This window comes from Camarhynchus parvulus, chromosome 10 (genome assembly GCF_901933205.1).
Source record: "Camarhynchus parvulus chromosome 10, STF_HiC, whole genome shotgun sequence".
NCBI classification, from domain to species: domain Eukaryota; kingdom Metazoa; phylum Chordata; class Aves; order Passeriformes; family Thraupidae; genus Camarhynchus; species Camarhynchus parvulus.
In genome coordinates, this window is record NC_044580.1 from 6,230,952 (window position 1) to 6,247,069 (window position 16,118).

The following is a 16,118-nucleotide window of genomic DNA, read 5'->3' on the forward strand; positions in this document are numbered from 1 at the left end:
GCATGAAGAGAAGTCTTAGGTTCAGCAACCCTTGATCTTTCACTTCTGGCACATGCTCAGCAGGGTGTTGTAAAGAAAGGAAGTTGTTTCAGCACATGGGCAGGAGAACTCATCTCTTTGCAAGAAACTACACTGACATATCATTTTGCATCTGAGGGATATTCTGCTGATTAGATATTTTTTCAGTAGTAGCCAACAAACAAACTTTGCAGCTGGCAAAACCAACAATTTATTCAGCTGGTATGGATTTGTTTTTTCTCTCTTCTGTGTTAAACTTCAAAAAATAAATTAGTACTGGCATTGAGGCCAGTCCAAAATTTACATGGTATATCAGTCCTTCTCAGTTAACTTTGATTGCTTACATAAGATTGAAGTAATATATGTTTGGTGTGGGACTGGTTGGCAGGAGGATATGAATTTCTATTTAATTATCAAAGAACACTGTCATCCCAGACTGATATAACCACAGACATCTTTCTTCCTTTTATGGCTATTCATGTTTTCTACCACTTGAGTTTTTTCCATGTTATCAAAATGAAAAAGAATCAAAAGTCTCTTGATCTAAGTCTTTTATTTGTACTGGACTGAAAAGGCATTGAGTTGCTTATATGACAATCAGTACCTGACAGATGTAACATCTTTTTCTAATGCCCTTTATGCAATGTTTCTTAATGTAAAAAATAGGAAAACAAAGGAAAGAAAATCTGGGGCTTTGGTTTACCTTCTTGACTTGTTGGAGAAGGTGAAGAATTGAATTGTCACAGGTGAACTGAGACTACATCCTGCAGCTAGAGAATGTAAAGAGAATTTAAAGAAATCTTTAAAAAAAGTCTTACATAGTATTATCAATTCCTATATAAAATAATTTAATATTTTAAATACTTTTTAAATAATTTATCTGTATTTAAAACTAAGTTTTTAAAATTTTATGTTTGGAACCTTTTTGGCATTAACACCTAAATAATTTTTTTAATATTAAAAAATCTTTGAAATATTCAATATGTTTCCATATAAAAACAGAAAAAATAATATACATTGTTCACACATAGTATTGTACATGACACCTGAGCTCTAGAGTGAGCTTCTGAATTTGTCAGGCAAGTCATAGCTTAGTTGTGGTGAACCACTTCTTATTCTCTATCTGGACTCTTTAAGGTTATAACAGATCTTTACCATCAATATGTAGGCTTAAATATTATATACACATACTCTATACAGTATTTAATTTCCATCTCTATGCCCAGAATTGTAAATAAATATTTTTTTCACAGCATTTAGATCAAAATATTGTTTAGCACATACACAAATATATTTAAGACACACACAAGTTGACAAGAACCATACCAATTTTGCTCAGCTCAGTTACAGGAAAATTTAACTTAGAGGTGCCAAGTAACATAATGGAGGAGTCACTCTTACATTTAAAATGTATAATTAACTTGGTAGCAAATGTTTACAGGTTGTGTCAACAGTCGGAAAATGAGGGTTCCCTTGTCCCCTTGGTGCATTTGCATGGACCCTGCCATTGATAAAGGCAGTGTGGGCAGAATGCTGGTGTCTCACAGCCCCCTCATCAGCACCCCCAGCTCTCTGACAGTTTTACCAACTCACTGGGACAGACTCATGGCAGGACTTCATGTAAGGCCAAACTCTCCAGTTTTTAAGGGTAGGCATGTCTGTCACTGAAAATGAAGTTTACTGTCAAATTGTAGCTTGCTTTCTCCATCCTCCTGTATTTAGAAAGATGATTTCCACAGATACTGTAAAGGGATTTGGGTGGTAAGAGGGGGATTCTCATGCTTCCTATACCACATGCATCAGGTACTATGAGTGCAGTAGTTGTGTTCCATTGTGCAAGGTAATCCTCAAAGGTCTTCATTTGTCTTTGAAAAGCTGTTCTCCAAGAGGACCTCAAAAATTTACAAAGACTAAATGGAACACTCTATATAGCTATTTAGGGATACTTGCAGCAGGAAAAAATACCAATGCAAATCAACATTCTCATCAGGAAGCCTAGCCTAGAAAGACTACCCAGAAGAGGAGCACATGCCACATGATATGTGCAGTTATTCACAAATGAACAAAACTCACATTTCAGAGTTTGCACTCATAGTTTCCCATTCATATGCAATCTATAAACTAGAAACTATTTGCAGGAATTATTACATGGCTTATTCTTAATAGTTGTTCCTGAAAGCATAACTTCTTCACGAGTAATTCTGACACATGGTTTCAGGATCAACTTACAAGAAGGCTTTGAATGTTTTGCTTGTATCTTTAAAGTGTGAGATTTGGAATGCACCTTCAGGAAAACAGAATTCTCAATTTGTATATTTCTCAATTTGTAATTGAAAAATATCCTGCCTGCCTTTCACTCCTCCTGTCCTATCTCAGGCACAAAGGTGCTTGTACAAGGTGTTTGATCAGGTGAAGAGTGGTACCTGGGGTGACTTTGGGCTTGTATTCCATGAAATTTGATTCTCCTGCTTTCAAGGGAGCAGACTCTGAGAAGGAAATTGTTACTTAGGGAGGATAAGCATTACAACTTTATTTTAATCCATCTTAAGAGATAAACTGAGGCCTTGAGTTTATTTCACAGCAAAAACATGGTACAACAACAGGCTTCTGTTTGTGTCTCTGAAGACCTCAGCCAAAAAATTTGTACTCTGTAGGACAGAGGATGCAACCAATGCTAAACTGATCTTCACCGACATCTTTTACCACTTATAGCACTGGTTAGGAATACTGGTGTGCCAGTGAGAGACTAATTCTCAGCTCTTTTGAACACACAAAGTTTCAGCTCCTGGTATTCTCAGCTCAGCCCTTTCCATTAAGACATCAAAGTAACACAAAACTAAGCATATATTGACAAGATAATTTCAAATCCAAAAATAACGAAGTGCTGAACTACTAGTTTTGCTTTTGCAAAAGTCTGTCTAGACTTAGGAAAATTTGTATTTACATTTTTACCTTTCCTTGGATGTATCTTCAGTGTGTGTATATAAATATCTATTTATATAGTTAATTGTTTATATCAGAAGCAAGAAGCTTTATTATTCATTAGTACTCATCTGATGTTAGAGTGAGCAGAAAAGGTGCAGTTTTCTTGTAAAGACAATGTTATGGTGACTCAACAGAAGGAGTTATATAAAAGGCTAAGCATACAACAAATCAAACATCTAATTTTTAAATGAAAACCTTGATCTCGGGATTTAATGGCTTTTTTTGCTTTAGATTCTTCTCCATTTATGCTTAAGCCTGTACAAGAAATTGAGTTACTTTTTCCACACTGGAATCCAGTTAACAGTAAAGAGACAAGCATGGGGATTGGGGTTTTTTTAAAAGTGATGAAGATATCTTTAATCAATCATTTTTCTTTTTGATAGCTAAAATGGTTATTAGTTGAAAGAATGCCTTTCTGGGGAGAAGGAAGAAGTAGTAAACTGCAACAATTACTGTGAAACCTGTTTTAGAATTCAAGCCAAATTTCTAGGTAAAATCCAGAAGATATGAAGGGAAAGTTATGTGGTGTGTCCTCTCAGCTTTCAGGTTTCTGGTGTCTCAGACAAATTCAAAATCCTGAAAGTCAAATATGTTGTATGCAAAGTGCATGGAGGGAGCTACAGGGTGCGAGTGAGGGGCCGAAGAGCTGCATAAGACATTTCTCCCTTTTCTCTGCTTGAGCAGCCACTTGGATTTAATCTTAAACGTGTTTATGATCACTCATTGAAATAGATAAGATGGACTGTGCTATCCTTTATAACAAAGTCTGGAAGAAGTGCCATTTCTGACATTGCCTACCTCTTATTTTGGAACAGCCAGTTTGAACATGTGTAAGAGGTGGTGGTTCAATACCCCATCATTCTGAAGGGACTTGCAGCCACTTGGCATTTTCCACAAAAGAGTGCTCAGAGGAGCTACATAGACACAGCCCAGAGAGAAACTCTTGGCTTCACTTCTGAAATGGTGCCATTCTTCTAAAAGGAACTCGGGACCAGAGGGTGGTGGGGGCAAAAGAAAGCAGACCGTGAGAAGCATTATACTCATTAAAAACAAGCAATCAAAAGACCCCACATTCTTATTTGCTACATACCAATCAGAGAAGCAGGTTCTAGTTAGGAGTTAAGCAAAATCTTTAGACACAGCCTCTACAAAGTTTGGTGCTGACATTAAAATACCAATTGTACAAATGATTGTGAATACTGAGAAGGCCATCAAACAGAGCCGATCCACTACAGAGGCTGCGAATTTCCATTCATTGCAAATGGCTTCCTCTTCATCCTGGTCTCTGAATCTGTTTGCAATGTACCTGACCTCTTCCAAAATCTTAGCCAAGTCTGGGTCACCTTCAGAGGGGTGCCCACTGTGCAGCAGGTTTTCTTCATCTGTCGGTGAGCAGGTCATCCTCCCACAGATGACACCAGAATCAGTGGTGGGTGTGCAGTGAACCCCTTCCAGCCCCCTGAAGCCAATGTACAGCATGTTGCCATTGCTGGACTGCTGGCCACTCACAGTGTTCATCTCCACGCTGGACAGGCTGCAGCGCCGCTGTTTGTGCTGGCAGGCAGGACGCACTTTATCTTCCCCTGGTCTTTTCATCCTCAGAAACCAAGCACACCAGTTCAGAAGGATGATTCTTGTCTGAAAGAAAATTTTTGAGAATAAGCATCTCTTCAGTCAGCCAGTCTCTGGTGCTGCTGGTATCTAGGCAGCTGGGGTGTCTGCTCCCTGGTGTCTGCTAAGCCTGCACTGCATTCTAGAAAATGCTGCTGGAGTTTTCCAGCTGGTTAATTTACCAGTCACTGGGGTTCTTTTCTTATTCTAGCAGCGATATTGACTGCCTCAGGCTGAATATCAGTACTGGGACTTACTTCTTCTCTGGTGGGGGTGTCCAGAGTGTTGATTCTTCCTGACACTTGAACAGTGACATGGCAGCCTTTTCCACCTTTACTAAAAACCATGAGTTAGACAAAACCAAACCAAACTCTTCCTGAATAAGAATTACTTTTTAATAGTCTTAATAACACTGCTTTGGATGGTAGTCAATAAAGTTACAATTCTTTTTCTCTTATTTGTGCTCTAATATTAAGTTCATATCTATTACTGCTTGGGTAATAGATATGAAACAGATCTTGGACTGGACCACCAAGCCTTAAAGTGTTACGGCTCTGTTCTCATATTGTGTTCACAACAGTTGGTTGCAGATTTTAGAAGAGAGATCTGGATATAACATAAAGAAAATATGGAAAAATTACTTTGATTTAAAAAAAAAATACTTTGCAGATTTAATCTGCATGTATCATTTTACTGTTTTCCACATTGCCTTAATCCAAGCCTTACAGAAAATGCAGGGAAGCCAGAGACTGTTCCACTTCAAATGAAAGCTTCTGTAATTTATTTAAATCAGATTTTAAGAGCTCATTCCAGCATTTCTTTTTCAGAGTTCTAATGAAATATTATTGTATCATATAATATGCAAACTTTTTCCTGTAATTAATATTAGATTTGATCCATTTATTCTGACAGTGGATTCTTACTCAGAGTAGATGCATGCAAATATCCCAACCAGAGGCAGATCTTGCCCTATTACTTTTTTAACACCATCAAGCTCTACCAAGAAGGATAATATTCTGTTAAATGAGGGCCTTATCCAAAATTCACCAGTGTCCAAATTTCAGCTTCTCAACAGTACAGCTCACTCCTCAACCTCAAGTACTCTGTTTTCTGAGGATGTTTGGCTCAGTACTAAACATTGTCCCCTTTAGGTCATCAAACACACGTCTAAAGAGATCTACCTTTAATTCTCTTCACTGAAATTTATTTTAAAGTCAACTCCCCAGGACAAGCCAGGGAATACCTCATTATCTCTTGTCCTCAGGGTGCTGCTGTATGCACATTTTTCCAGCTAGTAAGGATAATATCTCACTGTTCTAGAGAGAAAAAAGAAGAAAGGTCTTTGCATCTTCAGAAAGGCCTGATGCTGCCATGAGTTGGCTGAAGTCAAAGGAGGGGACATTTAGCTGATGACAGCAGTGTATAGTAATCTAATATCAGCACAATGTTCTCTGTAAAACCCACCCCTCCTAGAAGGACATTATTTAAAAAGTCTTATGTGCTTAGAAAAAATACTTTAATTCTTTGGACTTTACAGATGTTCTTGAAAAGAGATATAAATATCAGGATTTTCAGAGAAAATTCTACTTTAACAGCCATCTTTAACAGATGCTTTTTAGGCTATGCATGTTTCTGTTTGGGCAGCAGCTAAGGATGGAGTAGCTGCACAGCTGCACCTCAAGAGTAGAGTATTTCATGCATTTCTCATCTCCATCAACACTCTGTTCTTCTACCTGGTTCACTTCTAACCTGGAGGTTAATTGAAGATCACCTTCATTTATATATTTAGATTTTAGCAACATCCTGAGTTGCATGTAGCTGTTTTGAAAGACATGAGAAGTTAGTGGAGGTCTATTCATTCTCTCTTGCACACAAATGTTTTCTAAGAAACCAGCCACATGGAACATATCTGGATACCTCATTTCTGGTGAAACTGCTTTTCCAAACAAAATGTCTGTGAGGGATTTATATGTTTTAACAGTAGGAGGTAATCATGGACCACTGGCTGGACATTTATGCAATGGATAGTAAAGGAAAATCAAACCTTACCCATTTAGGCATTTTTCCTCCATCTGGATCATGATGGTGGTATTGTAGAACAATAACAGTGACAACAACAGAAAGACCAACAATAATCATAGTGCTGGCAAAATACTGAGCTGCAAAATAAAGAAATAATTACAGGAACATACTTTGGCTGTATATAATATCCTTTAATAAGGAGTGTTTATATATGCATTCATAGCGTTTAGTTCTTTTTCCAGTTTAGTTCTGCTCTAGGTACTTTTGAAAGATTTCTCAACAGCAGACATATTGGACATTACTTTGAGAGGATAGCCAGTGTTTAGCTGTTGTTTTTGTGGAACTGAGCACCTGCCTTTTTTAAGAAACCTGGACACAGGCTGCCTTCTAGTTTTAATTCAGCATTATTATATAAACTGACTGGTACTTGTTTTGAATAGTTTCTCTTTTTGTTTGAACAATTACAGTGGGAAGGTTTAATTACATTTAGCTCATGTGTTCCAGTTTCCTAACTGGAATTAGGAATACAGAACACAATCAGGCCAATTGTGTCAAAACTGCAACAAATTCTTCCATGGAAAATTGATTCTCTTATTCTTTCCCCAAATACACATAGATTTGTTTATTTCATTCAGAGCAGAGAGCACCCATCAGAGCTCTTACCAATTGCCAATATTTTTCTAATTCAGTTGCAGTCATCCATTTTACAGCTGGTGATTTGCCTTAAGGCTGGCCTTTGTGCACAGTCACTGTACCTTGTTTGCTAAAAAAATCCAAGTGACTTAAAGCTTACCAATTAAGGGCACAGAGTCAGAGGTTGCTGGCATAATTTCAGCCACAAGCAGCATGAACACAGTGAGAGACAATAAAACTGTTATACCTGAAAGATAAATATGAAGCATGAAATCATATCAGTAGCTTGTAATTACAACAGGGAGAGAAACAAAATGAATCTGAAGGAATGTTCTCTGCAAGATGCAATCCCCCTGTAACCATGATCCAGCACATTCGTGGCACTCCTGTCCTTCCTTGTGCTGCCTCATTTTCAGGGTAGCAGTGCTGCCAAACCCGTACCAATGCTTGCACAGACATGGATATTTTTACATCCTTGTAACGGTTCAACTTTTATCATCATTTGCTAATTAGTTGAGGCAAATCAAAGCAATTCTTGCACTGTATTAGCTTTAGAAACATGGTGTGAATCTGAGTATTTGAACATGTGGCACTTGGTTAATTGTCATGGAAGCTACAGGTGGTGTGATACATAAATTTCCTCAAAAGCAGATTTGCTGCCTTGGACAGACTTTGGTATCCTTTGATATTAGTGTTGGGTTCTGCAGGGGATTATGCCCAAGCAGTCTGGACTGTTGATTTTTGGAGTTTGACTTCTATTGCTCAGTGATGAGTTCCCATCTTTCTGGAAAAAGGTTTAACTCTTGTCTCAGAACTAGACTTAAACAATAACGAGTCATTGTCAGGCAGGAAAGGATTAAGGAACAAAGAATTCATATTAAAATATGGTGAAGGACAACTTAATGAAGGAGGCTATTACCCCTCAAACCATATTCTGGAGAGATGTCAATTTTTCTACATTTAAACAGCAATGTTTACTTAGTAGAAGTCAGTTAATTTGAATTTTGTATGGGACAAAAGGTTTCTTTACATAGTTAAACACCATCTTAAAGATCAAGTACTCAAAATCAGATTTGTTTCACAAACCATTGCTTAAGTTAAAATTCACTATAAAAAGTAAAATAGGAGTAATTAGAATCAATCTTTCTGAGAAGACACCATAGGTTGTTAATGCAATTCAATATTAAAAGAAGAATTCAGTGTTAAAGTGTTCAAATGTGTATATGTAAACTTAAGCTTTACCTAATGAATGTGATGTTCAGCAAATAAATGTAAAAAAAATGAAAGCCTGCTTCTTAAGGAAGGTACTCAGGAATTGTTTATGCCTCTGCTGGTTCAGCATCAAACACTAAAAATAGCTCATGAGCCAGGACACACAAACTACTCCTCCTGCCTAAGACTGTTTAAAAAGAAACTTTAAAAGGACAACCTCTTTTGTCTTAGTCATATTTACAATATCTGTTCTCTTCATACTTTACCTAGTGAGATTTTTTCTCCTGAGTCTGCTGGAAGCAGGAAAACCAGCAAGGCAAGTGCAGATATCAGGACACAAGGAATGAGGAGATTGAGTCCATAATACAGAGTCCTACGTCTCATGGTAACTGTGAAGGTTACATCTGGGTAGGGTTCTTTACAACATTCATAAAAGCTCTCAGTTCTCTTCCCAGGAACTCCTGTGTAGGAGAAAAGAGGGAAAAAAAACCAGATATGAATGTGAATAAACTGTACATTATATACTGTTTATTTTTGAAAAGAATAAATTTAGTTTTCCAAGTTTTGCTACAAGTAAAACTACTTAAGCTTAATTCCCACTTTTTCTCAGCTGATAAAGGAAAATCAGATAAAAGATACTTACAGAACTCAAGCAGCAAATTTATCTTTTTTTTTTAATGTTGATTTGCATCTGAGATCTGTTCTGAAGAGTTTCAAATGCCACTGGCTAGGTCATTTATTAATTTAATTTCTGTTTTCATTTCCCAATTCTTACTCCATCCATTTCAGCAGTGGAGACAAGGCTGCAAGTTCACAGTGTAACTAGGGAATGGAGAGCTTACCTACTAAATCCCATTCTCCATTTGAAATATAGCCAGATATATCTGCTTCTTGCATTTGTAAGTCCAAGGACCAGCCTCCATAAGTCCAGGATCCAAACTTCAGGTTACATTTCTGAACATCAAATGGAAACCAGCGTACATCTATGTAGCATGAGCTCTTAAATATGCCTGGGTGAGATTTGAAACAAAAGCACTACATTTAAATGCTTGTTCCACAGAATTTCATGTACATTTTGTAACCAGAACTTGTTCTACATTGTGCCTTCTGCTTTTTGTTTATGAAGCATCTTTAATCTCAGTGCTGTCTTGACATGTAAAGAGCAAAAGTCAGTCATAGAGAAGGGAAAGAACTGTACCATTAATGTATTGATGTTATTTACTGCTTTTAAAGATACTCTTCCATTTTGGCACATAGTGGAAGAATATTCAGAGAAGAATTCAGATTTCTAGATAAAGTATTTCAGGAAGAAATGAAGCAGAATATGTAATCTGTTTGTTTCTTTTACTGACTTAAGTAAGAAATCCTGAAATATTTATTTGCTGTTTTATTAGATTTATATGATATTGATTTACTGAGGAAAGTGAGCTGCTTCTTTTTCACTTGTTGAGTCAGACCCTGTCCTTCAGCAGCTTTCTGAGCTGAACTGAAAAATCCCCACCAGATATCTTAAGAATATGAATATCTTAAGAATGGAATATCTTAAGAGAGCATCTTAAATCAAGAAGCAAACCCCTGAAACCCTCTGGACATCTTAGGCAGAAAGCCTAATTTGTCTGGAAAGCATTGGCTCTAGTGCTGTAGTTTGCAAAATTCAGATGCTAGGAGGAGTTAATTCTAATGATTATGCTAATTGAGTTGGGGAAGAGAAACAGCTTTCCACTGCTGTACATCCAGACCAAAAATTGTTTTGATGAAGCATTCATTGAATCATTTCAAGTAGAAATACATCCAAGATGTTACTAAGCATCTTACTGCAAAGTTAACATATTAATAAAAAAAACACTAAAACAATGAAATAAAAAATTATTGAGGCATTACTATTACTTTAATAAACAACATCTTTTTATAGTAAAGATTTCCAAACTTCTGAAGATGTGCCTTGACAGAAGAATTTCCATAAAGGTAATAAAGCATCTATCTTGTATGACAGTTTTCATGCAAAGGTGTTAACCATATAACCATAATGCACGTAGGCTTACATCTATCAGATGATGCTAGCTAAACAAATAAAATGTAAGAGAATTTATGGCAAATTTGAAATCACAGCATACACAAATAATCTACCAAAATTTATGACATACAAACAGCCTACCTGGTGGCAGGTATTGGCAATGTCCTGAAGAATTGACTAAAACATTAGTATGAAAAGTAGCATCAAATCTTTCATCAGCACTAGAACAGGAGAAAAACAAAATGGGTTATTTGCTCTTTGACTGGCTGAAGAATGTCTGAAACAAATCTCTTCTTATAAAAGGACTATGTCACCTCCAAAACTTGACAGCTTTTTTCCTGCCATCAGTTTTCTGTGGCCTCAGAGTAACTGGCCTGATCCTTCTGGGTTTGCTCTGATTAAGAGCTGTAAAGCAAGGTCAGCCACCTCATTCTTGCCATTCACCTGCCTGTTAGATTCATTATAGTGCCTTGGCTCTATCGATTTCCTTTTGGAACGTAAGCACTTTTTAAAAACTTCTCAAGCAACTGTACAGGGAAATCTGTTCTCTTGGTGTCTATGTTAACAGCATCTAATGAATACTGAGGAGATGGATACTCCAGTGTCTGTGTCTTCCTACCTCCTTGTGTGGGTGAACATTATTACTACATTTCATACATGAGACCCTTTAATGCAGCTCCAGCCTTCATTGTCTACCTCAGACCCCACAAACTGCATTCAGACAGGAAAAAAAAGCGGCTCTATTCCAGGTGTCAGTGTAGTGGTGTGGCCAGCACTGCCCTCTGTGCTGTCTCTACACAGCAAGTCTCTAGAAAAAGAATCATAATGTCATTTGAAGAGTGCTCCAAATGATGAATTTGCGTCTACTGCCAAGGAATATCTCAGTTCTGTCTGGCAGGAATTTACCAGACATTAACATTTTAAGGACTTCTAAATGGGAAACACAATGAAACACAGGCTACAGTTCTTGTATTGCTGTAGTCTCCAAGCTGTCACCTGCTGGGGGCGGGGGGTTGGCACCTGAGGCTAGTGCAGAGCCAGCTGTGCTGGGCAGGGCAGGGGAGCCACACAAACCTCAGGCTCTGGATGCTTGCAGCAATCTGGACTTTTCAAAACCTGTGCATCTCCAGATTGACTGGAACACTACAAGTCTCTAATGTCTCTTTGCCTATTAGTGGTTTAGTATCTCATCACCTTTTCTAATCACCTTTTAAGATATCATCAGAAAAACAGAGCAAAAATCTGAGATGGTCATAAAGTGAAATATTCATAACTCTAGCAGAAAATAAAGTATATTAAAAGGTGTTTCTTAGCAGGAAAACCCTTATTGAAATACTCTTTTTTTGAAAAGAGGAATTTAATATTTGATCTATTCTGATGCAAATGTTGTGTCTCAGAAGCAAAAATAATGCAACTGTTATTTTAGACTTTTTAAATTTGCATTTTATTTTCCCCTTATGTACTTGAAGACCTTAGATTTTAAAAAATATCTGGGCTGGTTTGTGAAATTTGCAGACAAGAAAAGCTAAATCCAAATAATTACTTGCTCATCTGGAGTTGCACTTTTTTCCTTTGAGCAGAAGGCTCACAAGTGTTGAAAATACTTGCAAGTATTTAATGTGAACTTTGAAGAGAAGCAGAAAGTCTCAGCGTTGAGTATGTTTGATGCCTGATTCTAGCACACTGAGGGGCAAAGGCAGCTCAGTTCTGAGGCCATTGAGCAGTGTAAGCCACCCCTTCAGCTTCATGGCTGCATTCTCCCAGTTTGTGTTGCAGCTCCTCTTCCAGCTGGAGCTTTAATTCTTCTCCTTCCACATCTTGGCTGCCTGTTTTTGTGATATTTGTAAAAAAGTGGTGCTGCAAGAATCTCTACTGATTGCATTGCCAAATTTGGTAGAGGATACTGGGGAGAGGGGCAGCAAGATCACACACGCATTCATCCAGTTGTGCAGGCACACTCGTGCATGGGTCTCATTTCCTTAGAAAACCAGACCTAAAGTCCTCCAACAAGGTTCTGTATTAGACAAATAATTGCTTTGACTTGAAATTAATAAGGGTTAGATGATGGAATTCAAATAAGTAGTCAAATTTAGGATGTAAAATTATCCATGCCACACAAATCACTTGTTAAGTGGGAATTAATGACTCCTGGGCTGGGTTCTGTTCTCTTCCTCTGGAGTGGAGAGTAGTTAAACACCAGGGAGCTGATTCTAAGACCTTGCTGCTGTTTCTGGTAATTGGCAAAAATGGAATTTTCACAAGAACACAAATGATCAAGGAACCTTGATTTCATTGTCACGTGACTTTGCCTTTCATAGGCACATTCTTAAAAGAATATCCAGTGATAGAATCAAATATGAAGTTCTTTTTTTCTGAAAAAGGAGTGTGTGTTTTTCCATGCTGTGCTTCTAATCATTTCTGAAATGCACTGCTTCTATTGGGAATGCAGTAAGTAGCTTGAAGAGACTGGACTGAAATGGAATGTAATGATAGAAAATAATTTCTGTTATGTTTCCTGTTCAGGGTATAACCACTTGTAAGCAGATATTGATTACAGGACATTGAGGTGACAAAGCTGGACCTAGCAGATAGAATCTCACTGGGACCTAACCTCATGTTTATAAAACTGGAAAAATGAAACTCTTAAAATGAGACATACTTCTAGAATTTTTGTAATTCCATGAAATACTGAATAATATATGGCCATTTGGAAAATAATTCCACCAGAAATGAACACTTTTAATAAGTGTAGTTAAAAGTGGAAGATAGTCCACATGACATTAACACAGTCAGTCCTGGAATTTGTACAAAAGCCTAGATTTTCTTTTCTCAGAAAAACTACAGATGAACTGGCCCTGCTCTCCCCACAATAGATTGGATGTAAAATTTAATACAGCTGCCACAGTTTCTCTGTACTAGGCTGTAGCAAGATGTGTAAGAACTCAAGGCATAGTGAAACATGCATTCATTAAAGTGGAAAGTGAATTTATAGTTCATTAATTTCTCTGTAACTGCAGATGCATGTCCCTAGTGAAGCATAGAAATTGAAAGCATCTATCTCAAAATGGCATGTCACTAGAAGGGAACATCATAATATTCCCAATGTAATTTCAAACAGGAATAAGAATTTATTTTAAATAGCTTTGCTCTCTGACTAAACTCTGCATAAGATTTTTGGATTAAATATGTGTTTGTAACAGAGAAACTGCAGAATAATTATTTCATGACTGAGTCATAGTTAACAATCTGAAGAGTTGAAAACGTGTATTAACAGAAAAATTGTGGTTTCAGTTTTCCAGGTTATTGTGACCCTTCTCATTCTATAAACCACCCCAGCTACAGTTAGCATGCATATATTAATATGACTAATTCCTAAACTATTACCCTTTCATTTTGGATATACTTAAATAGTGAAGCCTAAATTATCAGGCACATTGCAAGTCTCTCCCAGGTATGTGATTTATATGAGGAAGAATATTGTCATAACTAATTTTTTTGGAAATCACTAAATTGCTGTTGTAGAGTACCAATTTCATGGTATACACAGCATGTTGTTCATCAGGACAATGGAGAGGAAGGTGTCATTTGTCAGATTTTCCCAAGAACACTGTCAGTTATGGAATCAGGGTAGCTAGAGATCACTCAGTGTTAGCTGTACCTCTGGGACAGCAGTGCCACAATGCAGCCCCTAGAGAAGTACCCAGGGCCTGGCAAAGGCTGCCCCTGGTGCTGTCATTCCGCTATTACACTGCAACAGCACCTGGGACTGCAGCACTGAACATAAAGGTGCTCACCAAAAGGCAAATGGGAGAAAACTGCAGCTGCCATTGGAAACAGCCATTCTCTAGGTCTTGTTGCAACAAAAGCAGCTCCTGTAGTGGGAAGGGGGATGAGAGGTTGATAAACACAGCAGGGTGTGTTCTTAGGAGACACAGGGCAGAGAAACAAAGGAAAGAATGCCATCAGGGAGACAAAAGGTTCATGTCATCTGCACAGGCAGCAAAACAATGTACCCTGGCTACACTGGCAGAGCCAGTGCTCCATGTGCAGAGCAGATGGAAGTTCTTTCCAGTACCTGGGCAACAGCACACAAGCCCACAACAACTTGCTATAGAACAGGCAGCTCTCAGTGTTTTATTTTTTGAACTAAATAAATTTCACAATGGGAACTACCATGGAACAGTACAGCCAAAGAATCTCTCAATGTCAGCCAAAGGTTCTGCAGTGGATTGATGGCAATCTGTCTGTCTCTGAAATATGCCCAACTCTGAACAGTTTGACAAGGAGAGCAGCAAATATCTCAGCTATTTTTGTAGCAGGAGGAAAGAATAACACCAAAACTGGACATGGAAAAATGCAAAGATCTTTCCTGGCAATTACCTCTCCTGTCTATAGTGAAAGCCAAACCAAACAAGCAGGCAAGCATCAGATTTGAATTCCCCAGTAACTATTTAGACCAAAAAATTTCAGTGAAAATTATCATTATCCATACCATTAAACACCATCTCATAAAAGCTACTCAATTAGAATGGTGGTAGGGACAATATTGTTATCACAAAGTGTTTGCAAATATGTCCTTCTCTTCTGTGAACAGGAGACTGGTAATTTTCCAGACTGGTAATATTCCAAACACCTAGAAAGTTTTGGAAAATTATTTTAAAATCTAGGCATTTTGATGGGATGATATTGTCATTTACCTTGCCTTATCATTGTGTTTGAACAGGGTGCTAGAAAACTTCATGTAGACTCCCTTTCCCAGGAAAGGCTGGAGCAGTTGAGCTTTCAAGGAATATTTTGCAATTCTATAATTCTATGATCTTCCCTCCATCCCCATATACACACACACACAAAGAAAATTGTGTCTACCTGTTATAGAGGAGAATATCAGGCTTCCAAATTAGTCCATCAGGAAAACGAACATTCTTCACTCCTGGGTATTCAGACACATTCCACTGGAGATAATGATCTGTCCAGTACTAAGCCATACACACAAAAAGTAAGTTAGGTCATCTCATCCACTGCTTTACTGTAGTTCTCTAGGGACTGGGTGGGCTGAAACAATAGGTGTTCTCTTGTTTAGCTTCAAGGACTGAAATGTTTGGAAAGAGTGAATTAGGCCACCTAGAGCACAATGGAACTCATAAACCCCTCATTTTAAATTCACACTGCAGTGCACATAACAGCCTGGAAGAGATTTGGGGTGCTTGAGGTTTGTTGTTCACATTGTCTCAGGTGAATTTTGGGATTGAGCTGCTTTTATAATTCATACAATAACTTCCATTATCTTTGTCTTCATAGACAACTTTGTTTGCTGTGGTTGGAAATTCTCAGGTTGTAGTACCTTGCTCATAGGCACGGGGTAGAGCAGCCAGCATTCACTGCTGACAGAAGATGACTGTGATGGCACAAGGGTAATGCCAGCAGAAGCTCTTGGCAGCTCCTGGGCCTGGCTTTGCCCAAACTCTGAGGCAGCTGCTCCATGGCCCTGCTCAGTGCCACAAGTTTCCTCCCTGGCTGGCACTTCTGCACTGAGGCAGCTGCCCTGGGGCTGCCTGTGTCCTTCCAGCCCAGGCCTGGCTGCTGGCACAGGCAGGCTGGCACAGTTGCACCAGCAGGGCTTTGA

The 16,118-nt window shown here is 38.1% G+C and overlaps 1 protein-coding gene across 1 annotated transcript in view; it reads right to left on the minus strand.

Annotated features, from left to right (window-relative positions):
* Positions 1 to 556: 556 nt before the first annotated feature.
* The window catches only part of LOC115907634 (neuronal acetylcholine receptor subunit alpha-7), a 38,754-nt gene continuing 23,192 nt past the window's right edge, over positions 557 to 16,118 (minus strand). The window contains exons 4-10 of the mRNA XM_030955630.1: positions 15,362 to 15,471; positions 10,637 to 10,716; positions 9,324 to 9,491; positions 8,748 to 8,942; positions 7,430 to 7,516; positions 6,664 to 6,773; positions 557 to 4,641 (exon numbers count right to left, since the gene is read on the minus strand). Coding sequence (XP_030811490.1) covers positions 4,123 to 4,641; positions 6,664 to 6,773; positions 7,430 to 7,516; positions 8,748 to 8,942; positions 9,324 to 9,491; positions 10,637 to 10,716; positions 15,362 to 15,471 — 1,269 coding nt within the window. The 3' untranslated portion in view covers positions 557 to 4,122. The remainder of the gene's footprint in view (positions 4,642 to 6,663; positions 6,774 to 7,429; positions 7,517 to 8,747; positions 8,943 to 9,323; positions 9,492 to 10,636; positions 10,717 to 15,361; positions 15,472 to 16,118) is intronic.